This window comes from Hydra vulgaris, chromosome 12, assembly GCF_038396675.1.
Source record: "Hydra vulgaris chromosome 12, alternate assembly HydraT2T_AEP".
NCBI classification, from domain to species: Eukaryota; Metazoa; Cnidaria; class Hydrozoa; order Anthoathecata; family Hydridae; genus Hydra; species Hydra vulgaris.
This window is the reverse complement of record NC_088931.1, coordinates 8609773-8625909: the sequence shown is the minus strand read 5'-3', so window position 1 is coordinate 8625909 and position 16137 is coordinate 8609773. Positions and strand designations below refer to the sequence as shown.

Here is a 16137-nt window from a genome sequence, read left to right as displayed (position 1 = left end):
AAATAAAAATAGACATAAAATAAAAATAAACAATGCCGTTTCCGCTATTATCATTGTCCAAGAATGATTTCCACGTTCATTAAAAATGGTTGCTAATTGACCGAGTGCTATCAAAACGAACGGTAGAAGATTAACGATATTTGTTATTATGCCAATATTTTATCTAAATAAAATTTTTTTATATCTAAATACTTTTATCTTTATACTTTATATTTTTAAACTTTATAATTTGCACTTTATATCTAAATAATAAAATATATTGAATAATTTATGTAGTAATAATTTAAATAATAATACATATTAAATAGTTTGAAAATAAAGTTAAAGTGTGCAAGTGTGAAAAATCGCTTTTTTAACTTTATATTTTTTACTCGACTGTGATCAAGATCTATTTTTAGAAATATTTTTTCAGTACACTATATAATTTTTATCTCATTAATTAATTTGATATTATTACGGTAATTAAAATCAGATGCTTTCAAAATACCACAAAACCGATTAATCAATGGAAAAACTTTTGTTTTTGGAGTTGATATATATTTTAAACGTTAGTGCTGTTGTGGAGTTAATATATATTTTAAACGTTAGTGTTGTTAATCATTTTGTAAGCAGTGGTAAAAAAACAATACTGCAATATATATATATATATATATATATATATATATATATATATATATATATATATATATATATATATATATATATATATATATATATATATATATATATATATATATATATATATATATATATATATATATATATATATATATATATATATATATATATATATATATATATATATATATATATATATATATATATATATATATATATATATATATATATATATATATATATATATATATATATATATATATATATATATATGTTTTTAATATAGAATAAGGAACTTATTTCATTGAGTTAGAAGAAAGTTCCTAAATTTTCACCTAGATTTCACTTTTAAAAAAAAATTCTGATTCACTCCAAACAAGGCTGCAAGCAACCACTATTATTTGGGAGTTACTAGAAAAAAAGAATAGTGTTAGAGCAAGGAAACAGTGACAGAAGACTTGTTGAAGGTTGTATGAGTCAGGAAAACATGAAGATAGGAGAAAGTTTGAAAGGGTTGAAGTGCAGGGAAAAAAACTAGACAAATGAAAGGAACATGCTTGAACAGATACAATAAAAGAATGAGACTTTGATGAATGACAAGTCAAGCGAGAATAAGTTTTAGTTGATGGAACTAGAGATGAAAGCTCCTTTAGGCAGTGACCATGATATTATTTGTAGAAAAGAGAAAGAGATGCAACTTTACAATGATGGGAAAGAGGATCAAGCTTAGCAGATACACTGGGTCCAACTACGTTTACCATATGTTTTTAAACCTTATCTAGAAGAGAAAGAGCATCATTAGAAGAACCAGCCTAAGTATGACAACAGTATTTCATACAGGGACAGGACATAATACAAAGTTAAAAATTTTCTGCAATGAAGACATTTGAAAAGAAATGTTTCATTTACATGCATAATCATTGAGACTTAAGAAACTCTTAAAAAACTTTTAGTTTTAAATTGAAAAAATAGAACCCTTAAAATAAGAAACTTTTAAATACTAACTATTTGTTTGGTTTTTTATTTAAAAAGGTGTGTATATATATATATATATATATATATATATATATATATATATATATATATATATATATATATATATATATATATATATATATATATATTTATTGGATATATATGATATCTGATATATATCTGATACCATACCTCATTGTAATTTTAAACATAAAAACCATGAATATATTACTCCAGGTTGGAATGACTATGTTAAAGATAAACACGACATTGCAAGAGATGCCTTCAAGCAATGGATTTTTCAAGGAAAGAAGAAACAGGGTGACATTTTTAAAAACATGAAGCGCTCTCGTGCTACTTTTAAATTAGCTCTTAGATATTGTAGACATCATAATGAACAAATTCAAGCCGATTTATGTGCAAAAAATATGAACAACACAGACTCGAGAAAGTTCTGGAATAATGTGCGAAAGATCAGTAACAGTAATGCAGCGAACTTTGTTGCTAGTGTTGTAGGTGCCACAGGTGATAGTATTATTGCTAATATGTGGAAAGAGCACTTTCAAAATTTGTGTAATTCAACTAACAATGAAAAATATTACCTCAGTTTAATAAAGGAAATATAATTTTCCACAGAAAACTCTGATATTATTGTGAGTTGCGTTGACTGCAGTAAAAACTCAGAAACTAGGAAAAGCAGCTGGACCTGATAACCTTTGTATGGAATCTTTTTATGGAATATGTTGGCCTACGCTGATGATATGGTTCTAATTGCACCTTCTTGGTTTTCTCTTCAAAAACTAATTAGCTTTACAAATAAGGAATCTTTTTTAATTAACATGTCCTTTAATGCCAAGAAAACTGTATTTATGGTGTTTAATCCAACTCAAAAATCAAAAGTTATATCAAACTCTTTCCCAGAATTATTCGTGTCAGGGTGTGAAATTGCTTTTGTTGAGTCTTTTAAATACCTTGGTCATATAATTAAAAATGACCTAACCGATGATCTTGATATAACCAAAGAGATGAAGGGCCTTTACACACGTACAAATATTTTAATTAGACGCTTTCATTTATGCTCTACCAGAGTGAAGGTTAAACTGTTTAAAGCATATTGCATTTGTTTATATGGTGTTCCTTTGTGGCCAAATTATAATGATAAAATAATGGCACGTCTTCAGTATTGCTACAACAAATTTGCTAAAATGTTTTTCGGATACAACAAATTTGATAGTATATCTTTCATGCTTTTAGAGCTCAGATTACCATCTTTTCATACAATTATCTTAAACTATAGACATGCTTTTCGTAAACAGTTGATGGCTTGTACCTTGGTGAATAGCTCTATGCATTCACTTGATCAAAGTTTAAAATAATACTTTTCTTTTAAAAACTATGGACCTGGCACCTAATTTGTACATGCCTGTTGTCTGAAATATATTTTTTTAATTTATTTATATATAAAAATTAGTGAAAACACTTATCTAATTTATATCAACTCGTTATACCATCAGCAGTTGGTTCATCAGGAAGATAAATTTGTTTCCTGAAAATGAAAAAGAAAAAATGAAATTGGAAAAGCTTTCTGATGACCCTACTGATAATGAAACATGTTGTTGAAGATAGAAATTAGATCAGCATTTTTCACTAATCTATTATTTATTGCTCTGTTCTTTAAGAACATTTAGCACTCTATTTGTAGAATATACTAACATAATTTAAATATATATATATATATATATATATATATATATATATATATATATATATATATATATATATATATATATATATATATATATATATATATATATATAAATATATATATATATATATATCATAGAGTGTTATGATATAAAAATTGTAATTGTAAAAATTGTAATCCTATTTTTAGGATTGTAATCCTATTTTACATTAACTTCTTAAACGAAGCAAAATAATATAAAAATTTTAAAAATCATATAATTTTATAAAAAAACATCAATAAAAAAAAATTTTAATATTAAAATCTTGTTAAATTCTCTATTTTTTCCCAACATATTTATTACATTAACTTATACAGCGTTTTCAAAAAATGAAATTAAAAATAATGAAAGAAAAGGTTGTTGTACCATGCCAAACCCTCAGTCCATGTAGCAGCAATCCCTTGCAGCAGCAGGCTATAAGATAGTCAACATATGTACTGAAGCCCCTGGCAGCAAGCTATTTAGTATTTTTCAGAGATGTTATCAAAACACACATTTATAGTGTATATATGTATATATATATATATACATATATGTATATATATACATATATATATATATATATATTTATGTTTGTATATATAAATATTTATATATATTTATAGTATTTATATATATATATATATACATATATGTATATATATATTTATTTATATATATATATATATTCATAGTATAATATATATATATATATATATATATATATATATATATATATATATATACATATATTTATAGTATATTTATACTTATGGTATATATATATATATATATATATATATATATATATATATATATATATATATATATATATATATATATATATATATATATATTCATAGTATATATATACACACACACACATATATATATTTATATTTATAGTGTATATATATTCATAGTATATATATATATATATATATATATATATATATATATATATATATATATATATATATTTATAGTATATATATATTCATAGTATATATATATACGCACACACACACATATATATATTTATATTTATAGTATATATATATTCATAGTATATATATATATATATATATATATTTATATTTATAGTATATATATATTCATAGTATATATATACATATATATATATATGTATATATATATATATATATATATATATATATATATATATATATATATATATATATATATATATATATATATATATATATATATATATATATATATATATATATATATATATATATATATATATAGATCTGGCTAGAGCAAGAACATGTGGAATAAGATAAATCAAATAGTATCTGGTGAACAGCAAAAAATTGAAAACCTTGAATCCCAGTTGGAAACTGAGCAACAGAGAAATAAAGCAATTAATGAGCAATTTAAAAAGCTACTCAGAGATAAAGATGTAATTTATTAATTAGTTTTAATATTATTTTTCATTTTTTTCATGTTTAGTAGGCTGGTTAATTGATTTAATATAAAAAATATAAATTAATTGTAATTTTTTCAATTAAAGATGGTGTTGATCTGTTGAACTTTTAATTTTTAAAGTATTTATTTTCAATTGATTAAGGAACTAGTAAAATAACTTTTGAAAGTTTTATAAATCTGATATTTGTAAGTTTAAATTAAGCAATATAATAAATCAGTTTTTTAAGGTCTAATAAACACTCAGCTAAAGTCTTTTGTCGTGATAATGTTTATCAACATCTTTTTTTTGAGTTTTTTAAAGTGTTTTTTTTTTAGGTTTTTCATTAGTGACTTGGCCTAAAAATATTCAATTAAATTTTAAATTATCTTTTGACTTGAAACTCATTTACTCAGATACTTAGTCAATTCTTTTTTGATAGTAAACAAAAACAATTTTATAATATTTTATACACTTATAATTTTCAAAATACAAATATGCTTTACACTTTAAACCGCATGAAGAGTATTTAAATTTTAAAAATTATACTTAAAACATAATATTTTTCAATTAAAATACCAAATCAAAATATAATATGAAAAAAATTTTTTAGTTGTATGTTTCAATGTATAATTATTTTTTTTATTTTTATTATAATGCACGCTAAAAAATGTTATTAAAAAATCATAAAACTTTTTATTACATATTTAACAACTGTAATTTTAACTTTAAAATAAACTTTTTAAAATATATTTGCATTAATAAAGTTTCTTTTACTTTGCAAACATCTTTTTTATAACATATTTATTATATTGTAATCCAATAAATAAACTATTAGGCAGGAGACATGTTTCAAAAATATTTAAAATAATGATGTACTTTGCATTTCCATTTTAAAAGAAACTTAAGTGGATGATATTTATTTCAGACCTATTAGGATTTAGTTTTTAAGATTTGTTAAAAATAGTAAAAATACTTTCATCAGAGTATAACAACTTATAAATTACATTTAACCAGTATTTAATTAAAATTAACTTTAATGGCACCAAAAAAAAGCAAGGAATACATCAGCTTCTCGCTTACTAGTCTCTCAAAAAAGATCCCATATCGTAAAATAGCTCCCTACTGCACAGGCTATTTTACGATATGCAGGCCTTGTTAAGAAGCGTTACGCAGCTCGCATTTTGCTTGCGAAAAGGCGATTTGCCTACGCGCTCAGCAGTTTTGTGCTACGCAAAAACTTATATCTTTTAGAATATTTAAATTATCTTTTGATTATCGTTAACGTGACGTTTATTCAGAAGAAATAAAGTCATAAGTAAAAGCATTTAACCGCAATTGTAAACTAATAGATTTTTTTGTCAAAGAAACAGTTTGTTTCATTTTTTTTTTTTTTTTATTAAAAATTAGTTGAAAAAAATAAAGTGTTTAAGTTTTATCTTAAGGAATTAAATATATAAATTCCTTTTAAATATAAAAATTATTTTTAGTCATAATAGTTTAAAAAATACACGATTTATTTTGATGTAAAAATTTTATTAATAACATATTTTGTTTATTGTTAATTCAATAACGTAAAGTTTGAATGACGTTCATTTAATTTATGAAAATAAATTATGATCACGAATATGTTATCGGTAACTGATAAATAACAAAAAAAAACTCTATTGTTTAAAAACATTATTAAAAAGAGTTCACAAATTAAATAAGAAAAAATTTATTAACAATTGATAAAATAACCAAAAACCAAATGTAATATCATAAGAAAATAAACAAATATTTTACGTTTCATGAAAAAAATATTTTTTTCAAAATAAAATTTAGTTTATATTTGAAAAAAATAATAAAAATGATTTTTTTAATAAGAACTTTGATTTTATTTGTAACTTTTGTTATAGTGAGAAAAAAAAAACTTTTTGTATGATTTTTAACGCGTTAATAAAATAACTTTAATTACAATGCGGTACTTAAAAAGACGCTAGTGACGCAATATAACTTCTAACGATGCAAAATATATTTGCTGAGTTGAGTTACTTAAAAATGCGTTACGCGTTTTCGCTACACAGCGAAATCTCGTAACAAGGCCTGGATATGGGATCTTTTTTGAGAGACTAGTAATCAAAATAAATGAAACTATACTGTTAATAAACTAGTTACTGATATGAGCCTTAGATATAAACTAGTTACTGATATGAGACTCCAGCCTTATCTTCTCAGTGGGAAAAAGCATTGCAAGTTTGTACATCCAGTAATAATTCAAGAATTCAGGATTAAAGCTAAACTTAAGTATCTTTGGGAAACTGCAGCTAAAATTAGTCTTGGAAATGTTAAAAAAATCTAGATAATTTTGTAGAATCACTAGATAATTTTGTAGAATCAATTAACTAATATGCATATAGTTAGGTTATTGTGTACAGTCGCGGTCGTGCGATGGCAAATGTCAGCCGAATCTTTTGAAGGGCTAATGGAAATATTATTTTGATGCAATTGAGTTGCCTGAACAAGTAAATCAATTTTTTTTTCTTAACAATTCAATAATTCTATATAAAATAATTATGTACATCCAAAGTTAAATTTTATGTTTTGTGTTTTTAAGTAGATGACTTATTTCAATTATTTTATTTTTGATGACTTTTTAACTATCTAACATAATAATTCAATAGCATTTTGCAAGTTTCATATTAAAGTTTAACATTTTACAAGTTGAGACTTGTGTTTTATGTTTTTTCTATTATTAACTAGAACGAAATAAAATTGTGTAAAAATTAAAATGCTAGCTTATGTTTAATCATTTAACTTTTTCTGCGCATTTAGAAAAGAGTAATTTAAATAAATTTGTAAAAAAAATACGTCGATGTACATGCATTACATTTTTAGTGGTCACATATTTATATTATAAATAATATGAATAAAATTTAAAATTGTATATATATTTTTAAGTAATATTTAACAAAAACTTTAATGATATTTAATAATGAAAGTTTTAAAGTTTAAGTTGTTATTTTAAGCCTAAAAGAACAAATTAATTTGGATCTTTTAAAGTTGTTTTGGCGTTCTTTCACTTTGAACTATTTATTTACAAGTTTTCAAAAGTTAATAACTTTTTCAGTTAAAATTTACTTAAATAAAAACAAATGTTCAAATTTTGTAAACTTATTTTGATTGCTCTCTCACTTTGAGTTTTTTCAGTATTTTTTTTTTTACAGTCTTATTTCGATAGACTTCTTAAAAAAAAAGATTTTATTTTGAGATTTCTTTATTTAATAAATACAAATATTTAGTATACACTAGAGTTGACTAAAAATTTTTACAAAGTTTTGTATCTCTTGTGATTGTAAATTATGAACTTAGTAACCTAATTATTTAAAAATTGTTATTAGAGCTGGTTTAAAAAAAAAAATTCCTGCACCAAGAAACCCTATGGCATAGTGAATGTATTGGAAGGTGTTGTTAACAAAAAACATCCTAAAAAATGCTTTTTTTCAATTTTTGCATGAATGACCATAATAATTGTGATTTTCTTAATCAGTATTAAAATGTTCATTGATTCCTACAACAGGTCAAAAATTTTTTTTTGGTCATAACCCTAGTATACATATATTTATACTATATACAGTTATAACTTTTATACTGTTATATTTTTATATCATTATTAAATACTGTTTGATGATATACAGTTAACATGAAGTTTAATCATTCATTAGAATTTATTTAAAAGTAAAAATTAATTAAAATTTTTGTGCGCATAACTTAGCGCTTTTTTTTTTTCACAAACAGATTTTAATTGGAGATTTAAATAATTCCTAAATTTTAATATTTTAGTATGTAGCATACACTATTTACATATTATGTGCTACATAGTATTTAATAAAACCAGTAGATATTGGAAATATCCTATTAGAGTTAATATCCTGAAAGAAAATAAATTCACTGATTGACTTTTTATTGTGTTTTAGTTTAAGTTCTGCTGATGCAGAAAGAGACTTCCATGCAATGAAAAACATTAAGACAAAACAAAGAACAGGAGGAGATCAAAAAACTTCCGTTGTCTTAGTTAAAAGCCAAATTAAATCAAAATTTTTTCGAAGAGTGATGATATAAAAAATGATAATGATATAACCAAATTTAAATTTTGTTTTTAGTTTTATTGCCTTAAAACCATAAGTAATCTTGTGAACTTCTTTTTAACTTTTAAAAAGACTTTATCATTTTATAATATTATTTGTAAAAGAAGCTCTTAAAACAAGTGAGAAAACTAAAGTCATTCATGCTGATGCATGCTTTTTTTAAAATTAGAATTTTAACCCATAGCACTCTTTGTAAAAATGGCTTGAATGTAGAAGAATTACACTGAAATTTTTATTAAAAAATAGTGACAAATGACCAAAAATATTGGCAGGCAACTGACATTTGCTAAATTTTTACTCTCAGTCGCCCGGCGAGTGACTGACCAAAATATGACTGCAAGGACTGCTAGGTAACTATATTTTTGATGAAACAGCAGTTAACTGCAGACTTGAACTCTTTTATTGGTTTAGTGTTTAATACACTCTGAGGTAGGTTATTCTACATTTTTCTACAAAAATTACACCTAAAATACATCCGAAAGTTTAAAGGTTTTATAATGAGCACAGACAAAACCAACTAGAATAATTGAAAAAAAAAGGTTTAAGTTATGAAAGCTTGTACAGCCTTAAAAGTGCTTGTAAAGCTATAAGACACAAAGTAGTTTGCATGTATATGTTTCTACTACACAGTTATTAACTATTAAACCAATTTAAAAAACATTGTTCCAAATGCCTAGACACTTAAAAAAATAATGATTAACTTGCATGTCTCTGTTTCCAATAATATTGACATGTTATTTTTGATTCATGACCCTAAAAATCTATTGTGGTAAGATTTATTTAAAGTCTTTATTTATTGAAACTTAATTTAAAAAGAAAGATTCCATTAAAATTTAGGATTAAATTTGTATTTTACACACAAAAAAAAAAATCAAAGATATTAAATTTTTTTTCAATTTAAACAGACTTTAAAAGAACCATATGGCAGTGGTAATTTTCTGAGTCTTCAGGGTTTTTCTATATTAGATTTTTTTAGTTATCTATTTATTATAAATACCCAATTTATAACCCTTCACAACTCCTTTACATAAAATTGTATGTGTAGCTATATAAAATGTAATCTGTGTAGCTATGTAAAATGTAATCTTTAAATATGTTTGATACAAAAAAAAAAAAAAAATCAACAAATTGCATATTGGTTGCTGAGAACCGTGCTAAACCATGAGTCATATTAAATATATGTAAATCTCAAGCATCACAAAGTTGTTTCATTTATTAAGCACATTTTTTTATCTTTTTAGTCTTTTATTAAATAATCAATTGGATAACTTTTAAGTAATTCAATTGGATAACTTCAAAGTGGCAACCTTTTAAACCTTGGGTTTTATGTAAAAACATATTAAAAGATCTGGGAAAACAAATGTCTAACAAAAAGGCAGCCTAAAATTATGATGTCAAAACACAATTTCAACCTGGATTAAAAATAAAAACAAATTATCTAGCTCGCTGGAAAAAAATGGTAAAATCTATACAGAAGAAACTTCTTACTAGTAATTTAGAAAATGAAGGCTAGGCCTAATTGCGTGGCTGCTTTGCTATACAGCCCAAAATGTGGAAATAAAATATGATCCCCTTAGCACTGAAACCTAAAGATCTAATGCACCTGAAAAAAGAAGAAAGTTTAAAGTATTGCCAGATAACAGATTTTTTCTAAAAATTATTTTCTTGTTGCTATTGATTTTTATCAGATAAAAAAGGTGTTTTAAATGAAAGTAGATTTCCTAATTTTCAACCTCTTTTTTGAGATATTGAATTCTTGATATCTCAAACTTTTCCCATGGCCCCTTTAGAGTTTTAGATATCCAGAGTCAAAAGTGTGTTGCTGATAAATGTGTAGTTTAACAAGTGAAAAGTATAATAAGATTATAAATAAATACTTAACTATTATACTAAAATTGTTAATATAAATATTTAATGAAAATACTTAAATGTAAATTAAAAAATACAAACTTTTTATAAAAAGATATACACACAATTAATGTATTACTTATGTATTATACAGAAAGAAATTCAAAGCTTGAAAGCAAGTGGTAATGTACCTTCTTCAGATAATGTTTTACAAAATGTAAGTTCAACTTGCTTTATTAATTTAATATACATTTACAATTATATGCTATGTAAATAAAGATTTCTTAAAGTGGTTTGTTTTAGTTACTTACAACTTCTGCCCAAAATACCCAGATTTTTCTAAATTGACTATCTGGACTAAATAGGCTATGTTAAAGTTTGTAATAATAACTTGTTATTAGTTTGGGTATCCATATTTGTTAAACTGTATAAAATTACATCTGGGTACGATGCTGATATTACACTATACTACGCTATTAGTAGTAGAGTTTGTCAGTTGATTACTTATAATAAAGCTCTAAGGATTGAGTTAAGTATAATTCTAAGGAATTAAATCTATATCGTGCAATGATCTTATGAGATAAACTATTTTAACATTTTTTATAAAAATTTTTGTTTTGCAAGCTTTTGCTAATTCTTAATGTAATGATGCTATTCTTTTGATGCAACCTTGAGCATAATATCAAATTATTAGATTTCATATATTTCATATTTTATTTCATTATATATAATTCTGTTTTATATATTCATATATCGCAGGAATAATCAATAAAATAAATAAAAAATGGTATGCTAAACATATTATGACCAAATAAAAGTATTCAAATTAGTATAAATGATAGGTATTGCATAAAAAAGACAGTGATAAAAGTTTGTAACGATCTTTTATCTATACTGTTTCTGACTATAAATCTATAATAATATAAATCTATATATAATTATTAGTGGTGTGAGCTAAGGTAATAAAATTTTTAAACAAATATATAGAATAACATAGAATTACATAGAATAACATAACATAGAATTTTGATTGAAAAAAAGTGAGATTTAGTTATTTGAATCTGAATCTCAACAATAATTTAATGAATGATTTTTTAACAGGATAGAGAAGAAATTAAAGAGGAGCTTAAGCGTTTGCAACGTAAATTGGAGGAGTATCAAATGTTAAATTTGCAGAAAGATGAAAATATACAAACACTCATGCAACAAGTTCATGAAGCTGAAGAACTCAAGGATAAGGTTGAAGCACAAGAAAGAATAAATTCAGAAAAGTTAATGTTTGAATTAGCTGGAAGAATTGAAGCTCATGAAAAAATCAGCAATAAACTAGAAGAAATGCGTAATGTTATGACTGAGAAAGATATAGCAGTACAAAATATGGCTGATGAGGTATTACAATTTTTTTGCATTATGTTTTTTTGTAATTTAAAGTGTTTTACTTAAATTTAAATAAGGAGTTAAATTTATAAAGTAAATTTGAATTTTTATTTAATTTCAGATGGCTGCTAAAGATCAACTTCTTAAAACTAAAGAAGAGGCTGTTAAAAGACTTAAAGTGCTTACTCAAGGATCTGAAGTAACTGAGCAGTATATTCAATCCCTAGAAAATGATAAAAAAGAACTTGCTAAAGAAGTGGATAAGTTAGTTGGAACAATTCAAGTTCTGGAAAAAAAAAGTATTTCAAAAAGTGATACACCAGTTGCATTTGATAAGGTGCTTTTTTGTTTTAAAATTCTTAATGTTTTACTTTTTGATTAATTCTTTATTTAATTGGAATGATATTTTTTTTTTGTTTAATTAATTTTTTCTTTACAATTTGACCTCTGCTTTTTTGATGTTTTAATAATTTAAATTCAATAAAAAAGTCATTAGCTTTTTATTTAGTGACCTTTTCTAAAGTTTTTATATTATGCTATGGCTTAAAATAAACTATAAAATTAATTATAATGATTGTTTGAAATAAACAAATTTTGTGTAAATTCAATGTTATATTTAAATTTTTTTTAGTAGACATGTTTTTTTTATGATAAATTTAAATGTTTGAAACTATTTTTCCATCTCTTTCAAAAAATCTTTTTTGAAAGAGATGGAAAAATAATTTCAAACATTTAAATTTATCAAAAAGATTATTTTTTTAAGTTTCTTTAAATTATGAATAAGTTAAATTGAAATCTTTTCGCTGCAATGCAATGATTTAATTGGTTTGTTTTTTTTTGTTTCCATTTTTACAAAGAATTGTTTAAAAGCTTTTTTTTTTAAACTTGACTTATGAAATGATTAAAATTTATTATTTTAAAAAGACTACGTTATTTAAAAAAAAAAAATTTTTTTTGCAACTTTTTGAATAAATTGTTTATACAATTTAAAAATATTATCGCTCTAATTGAAATAAAATTTGTTCATTTATTAAACAATCATTAGGAGTAGTTTTTAAAAGCGTTTTGCATAACTTTTGCATAAAAACATTTCAAAAGATAAGCTTTGAAGTAATTTATTTCAAGCGCAAATAAAAACGTAACAAAATGTAAATATCGCTTTGAATTTGAGTGTTTTGAGTTTTATTTTAAAGATTATATATTTTCTTTTTCGTAAGGAATTGTTTTCTTTTTTCTTGAAATTTTTTTTCCAGTTTAAGTTTAGCTCAGCATTTCTTTTTTCAGCGCATTTCTAAAGTGTTTAAATCAGTATATATATATATATATATATATATATATATATATATATATATATATATATATATATATATATATATATATATATATATATATATATATATATATATATATATATAAAATATTACATATATATATTATTTTATAATACTATATAATATTATATATATATATATATATATATATATATACATATTATTTTATAATACTATATAACATTATAATATTTTATAATACTTATATAAATACTATATATATATATAGTATTTATATAAGCCCTTTTTTTTTAAACAAAGCAAATATAAGTAAGACTTTTAAAACATTACTTATTGGTTGTATTATATTCATTACTGTTAGGTTAACATTTTATAGAATGTTATATTTAAATGGATTATGTTTTTAGAAAACAGGAGTATTTAGACAATAATAATAAATAATTTTAAACTGTTAGTTTAAAAATTCTAACCGTTGCAACAGAAAGTACTTTTTGCCCAGTTCATCAGAGATTTTGCTTCAGCAGCATAAAGTATAACTTGATTTAAGTGATTTTAAAAATACTTTTTCGCATTGACCTCAAATATTAACTCCAAAAGTTCATCAATTATTCAATTTTTTTCTATAAAAAAAAAAAATCAAAGCCCAAACTAATCTTTGCAAGACACATAACGCGGATAAAAATTATATATTAATGAACATCACTTGGATTGGCAATTAGGGAATCCCCTTAAAAACTAGTTTTTTCATTGAAAAACTCATATTTCTATCAACTGATCCCTGAAAGTTTCTTTTAAGTGATCTCCTAAATCTTCAACATGTTTTATATTTTTAAGAATGAAAGAATTAATCAGCTGCAAGATCTTGTTCGAAAACTTGAATCTGAGTCCAAAAGTATTCACAATCAACTTGAAAAATCTGCTATTAAAATAAAAGATCTTCAAAGTCATTTAGAACAATCAGAAGAAAAAGCAAGTTCTCTGGAGGCACAGAATATTCAACTGAGCAAGGTTATTTTAAATTTAGTTAAAGTTTTTTTTGTATGGTTGGTTGATTTTAAAATTAAGTTGTTAATTTCTAAACTTTTTTTTTGTTTTAATATTGTTAATTAAATATAACTTTTACAGTTTTATATTTGACATGTGCAAGAGTAGACAAAGATGTTTAAACATTGAATTGGATTGAATGAAAATTTTATTTACTACATGTGCTAGGGTAGACACAAAGATGATTAAACATTGAATTAGATTGATTGAAAATACTGTTCATCATGAGTTTAGCTGCAAAAATCTATAGAATCATCATATATAGAATTGAAGCATAAATTGTTTTGGGTGCTTTTATTGGTTTTTAGTTAACAGTTTTTTCATGGTTTTTTACTTTAGTTTTTGCAAATCCTCTAATTATTTTTATAAAATTATTTTCACGGGTTCATCTAAGAAATTTATTAATTTATAATTCTTAAAGTTGGTGCTTAAAACTTTGTTTGTTTTATAATAGTTTTTATAATGAAATTGTTTTTTAATATAAGTTTGTTTTACAATAGTTTTTATAATGAAATCAATAATAATACCTTTCAAGTCTTACCGTTTTCATTCTGTTCAGAAAAGTTTAAACTTTAAATACACACTTCAGTTTCATATTGTTTATTTCCAATGTTGTTTATTAGTATAATAAAGCTTCTTACAGATTTCGTTAATATGATCACAACAAATATACTACATAAATCTGAACATCATCTGTAAACATATGTGGTGTATAACTTTCCTTTGTTCTTTAATGTTGCCCCTCTTGCTGTTAGAAGTAGAAATGGAGACTTGGCCTAGGGGTACATTAGATCTTGCCCTTGATTTCTCTTCTGCTCTAACTGATCTGATTACATCTTTGAGATGATTAAATTTACCAACACTATCTTTTGACCATTTTATTTCAACCACTTTTTTTGAGTTCACTGTATTCACCAACAGTCGGTTTTCTACTCTTAAAACAAATAGTATTATGAGAATCTTGTATACACACAGCACTTGGAATTAGCACTACACAGCACTGGGAATCAGGGTCGACATTTGGCAATGTCAACCTAACTGCTGACCAAAAAGTGTTTGAAGTTGGCAAAAAATCGCTGACCTTGTTTCTATGTTATCTAGTAACCCCTTTGTGTCATCTTTGTGATCTCTTTTTTTATAATTAAAAGGGCTTCACTACAGGATGTAAACCAGAATATAAATGTTATGAGCGCTTACTTAAATTGGGAAAAATATAGAAAAACTGGTCCTTGAACTAATTTCAAAAAATAGAGGCCCATAAATGAGACTGTCACTATTAAAATTAAAAAGTCCTGCTTCTTTCTTATAAAATGACAAGAAAGATTATTTATAGAGAAATTTTTATTTTTGGTTTTATGTTTTTCAGTTCATCAACAAAATATTCAAATACGCTGTACGTCGCAGGTGGGTCTTCAGAAGTTTCATTAAAAAAGTTGTATATAGTCCATCAACACATTAGGTCCAGCGCAGGCATCAGAGGAAGTTCCTACAGAATACAAAAGCAATTTGTGAGATCAACTACTCCATGTACTTAAGGACAGATCTGTAAAATACCCAATTTTTAAGGGAGATCAAAAATAAAAAAGTAAAATTTCTATTTTATCAGATTCTGGACAAAATATTACAAATTTTTCAATGAATCCGATCAAAATAGTTCCACTTAAAATATATTCCGCTGTTAAAAATTAAGTAAAATTGAAATT

General features: G+C 23.6%; 1 protein-coding gene across 1 annotated transcript in view; it reads left to right on the top strand.

Annotated features, from left to right (window-relative positions):
- LOC100212328 (muscle-specific protein 300 kDa) overlaps positions 1-16137 on the top strand; it is a 97955-nt gene continuing 81818 nt past the window's right edge. The window contains 6 exon segments of the mRNA XM_065811562.1: positions 1-122; positions 4590-4743; positions 10876-10938; positions 11823-12110; positions 12220-12435; positions 14225-14398. Of these exon segments, the coding sequence (XP_065667634.1) occupies positions 4609-4743; positions 10876-10938; positions 11823-12110; positions 12220-12435; positions 14225-14398 (876 nt within the window). The 5' untranslated portion in view covers positions 1-122; positions 4590-4608.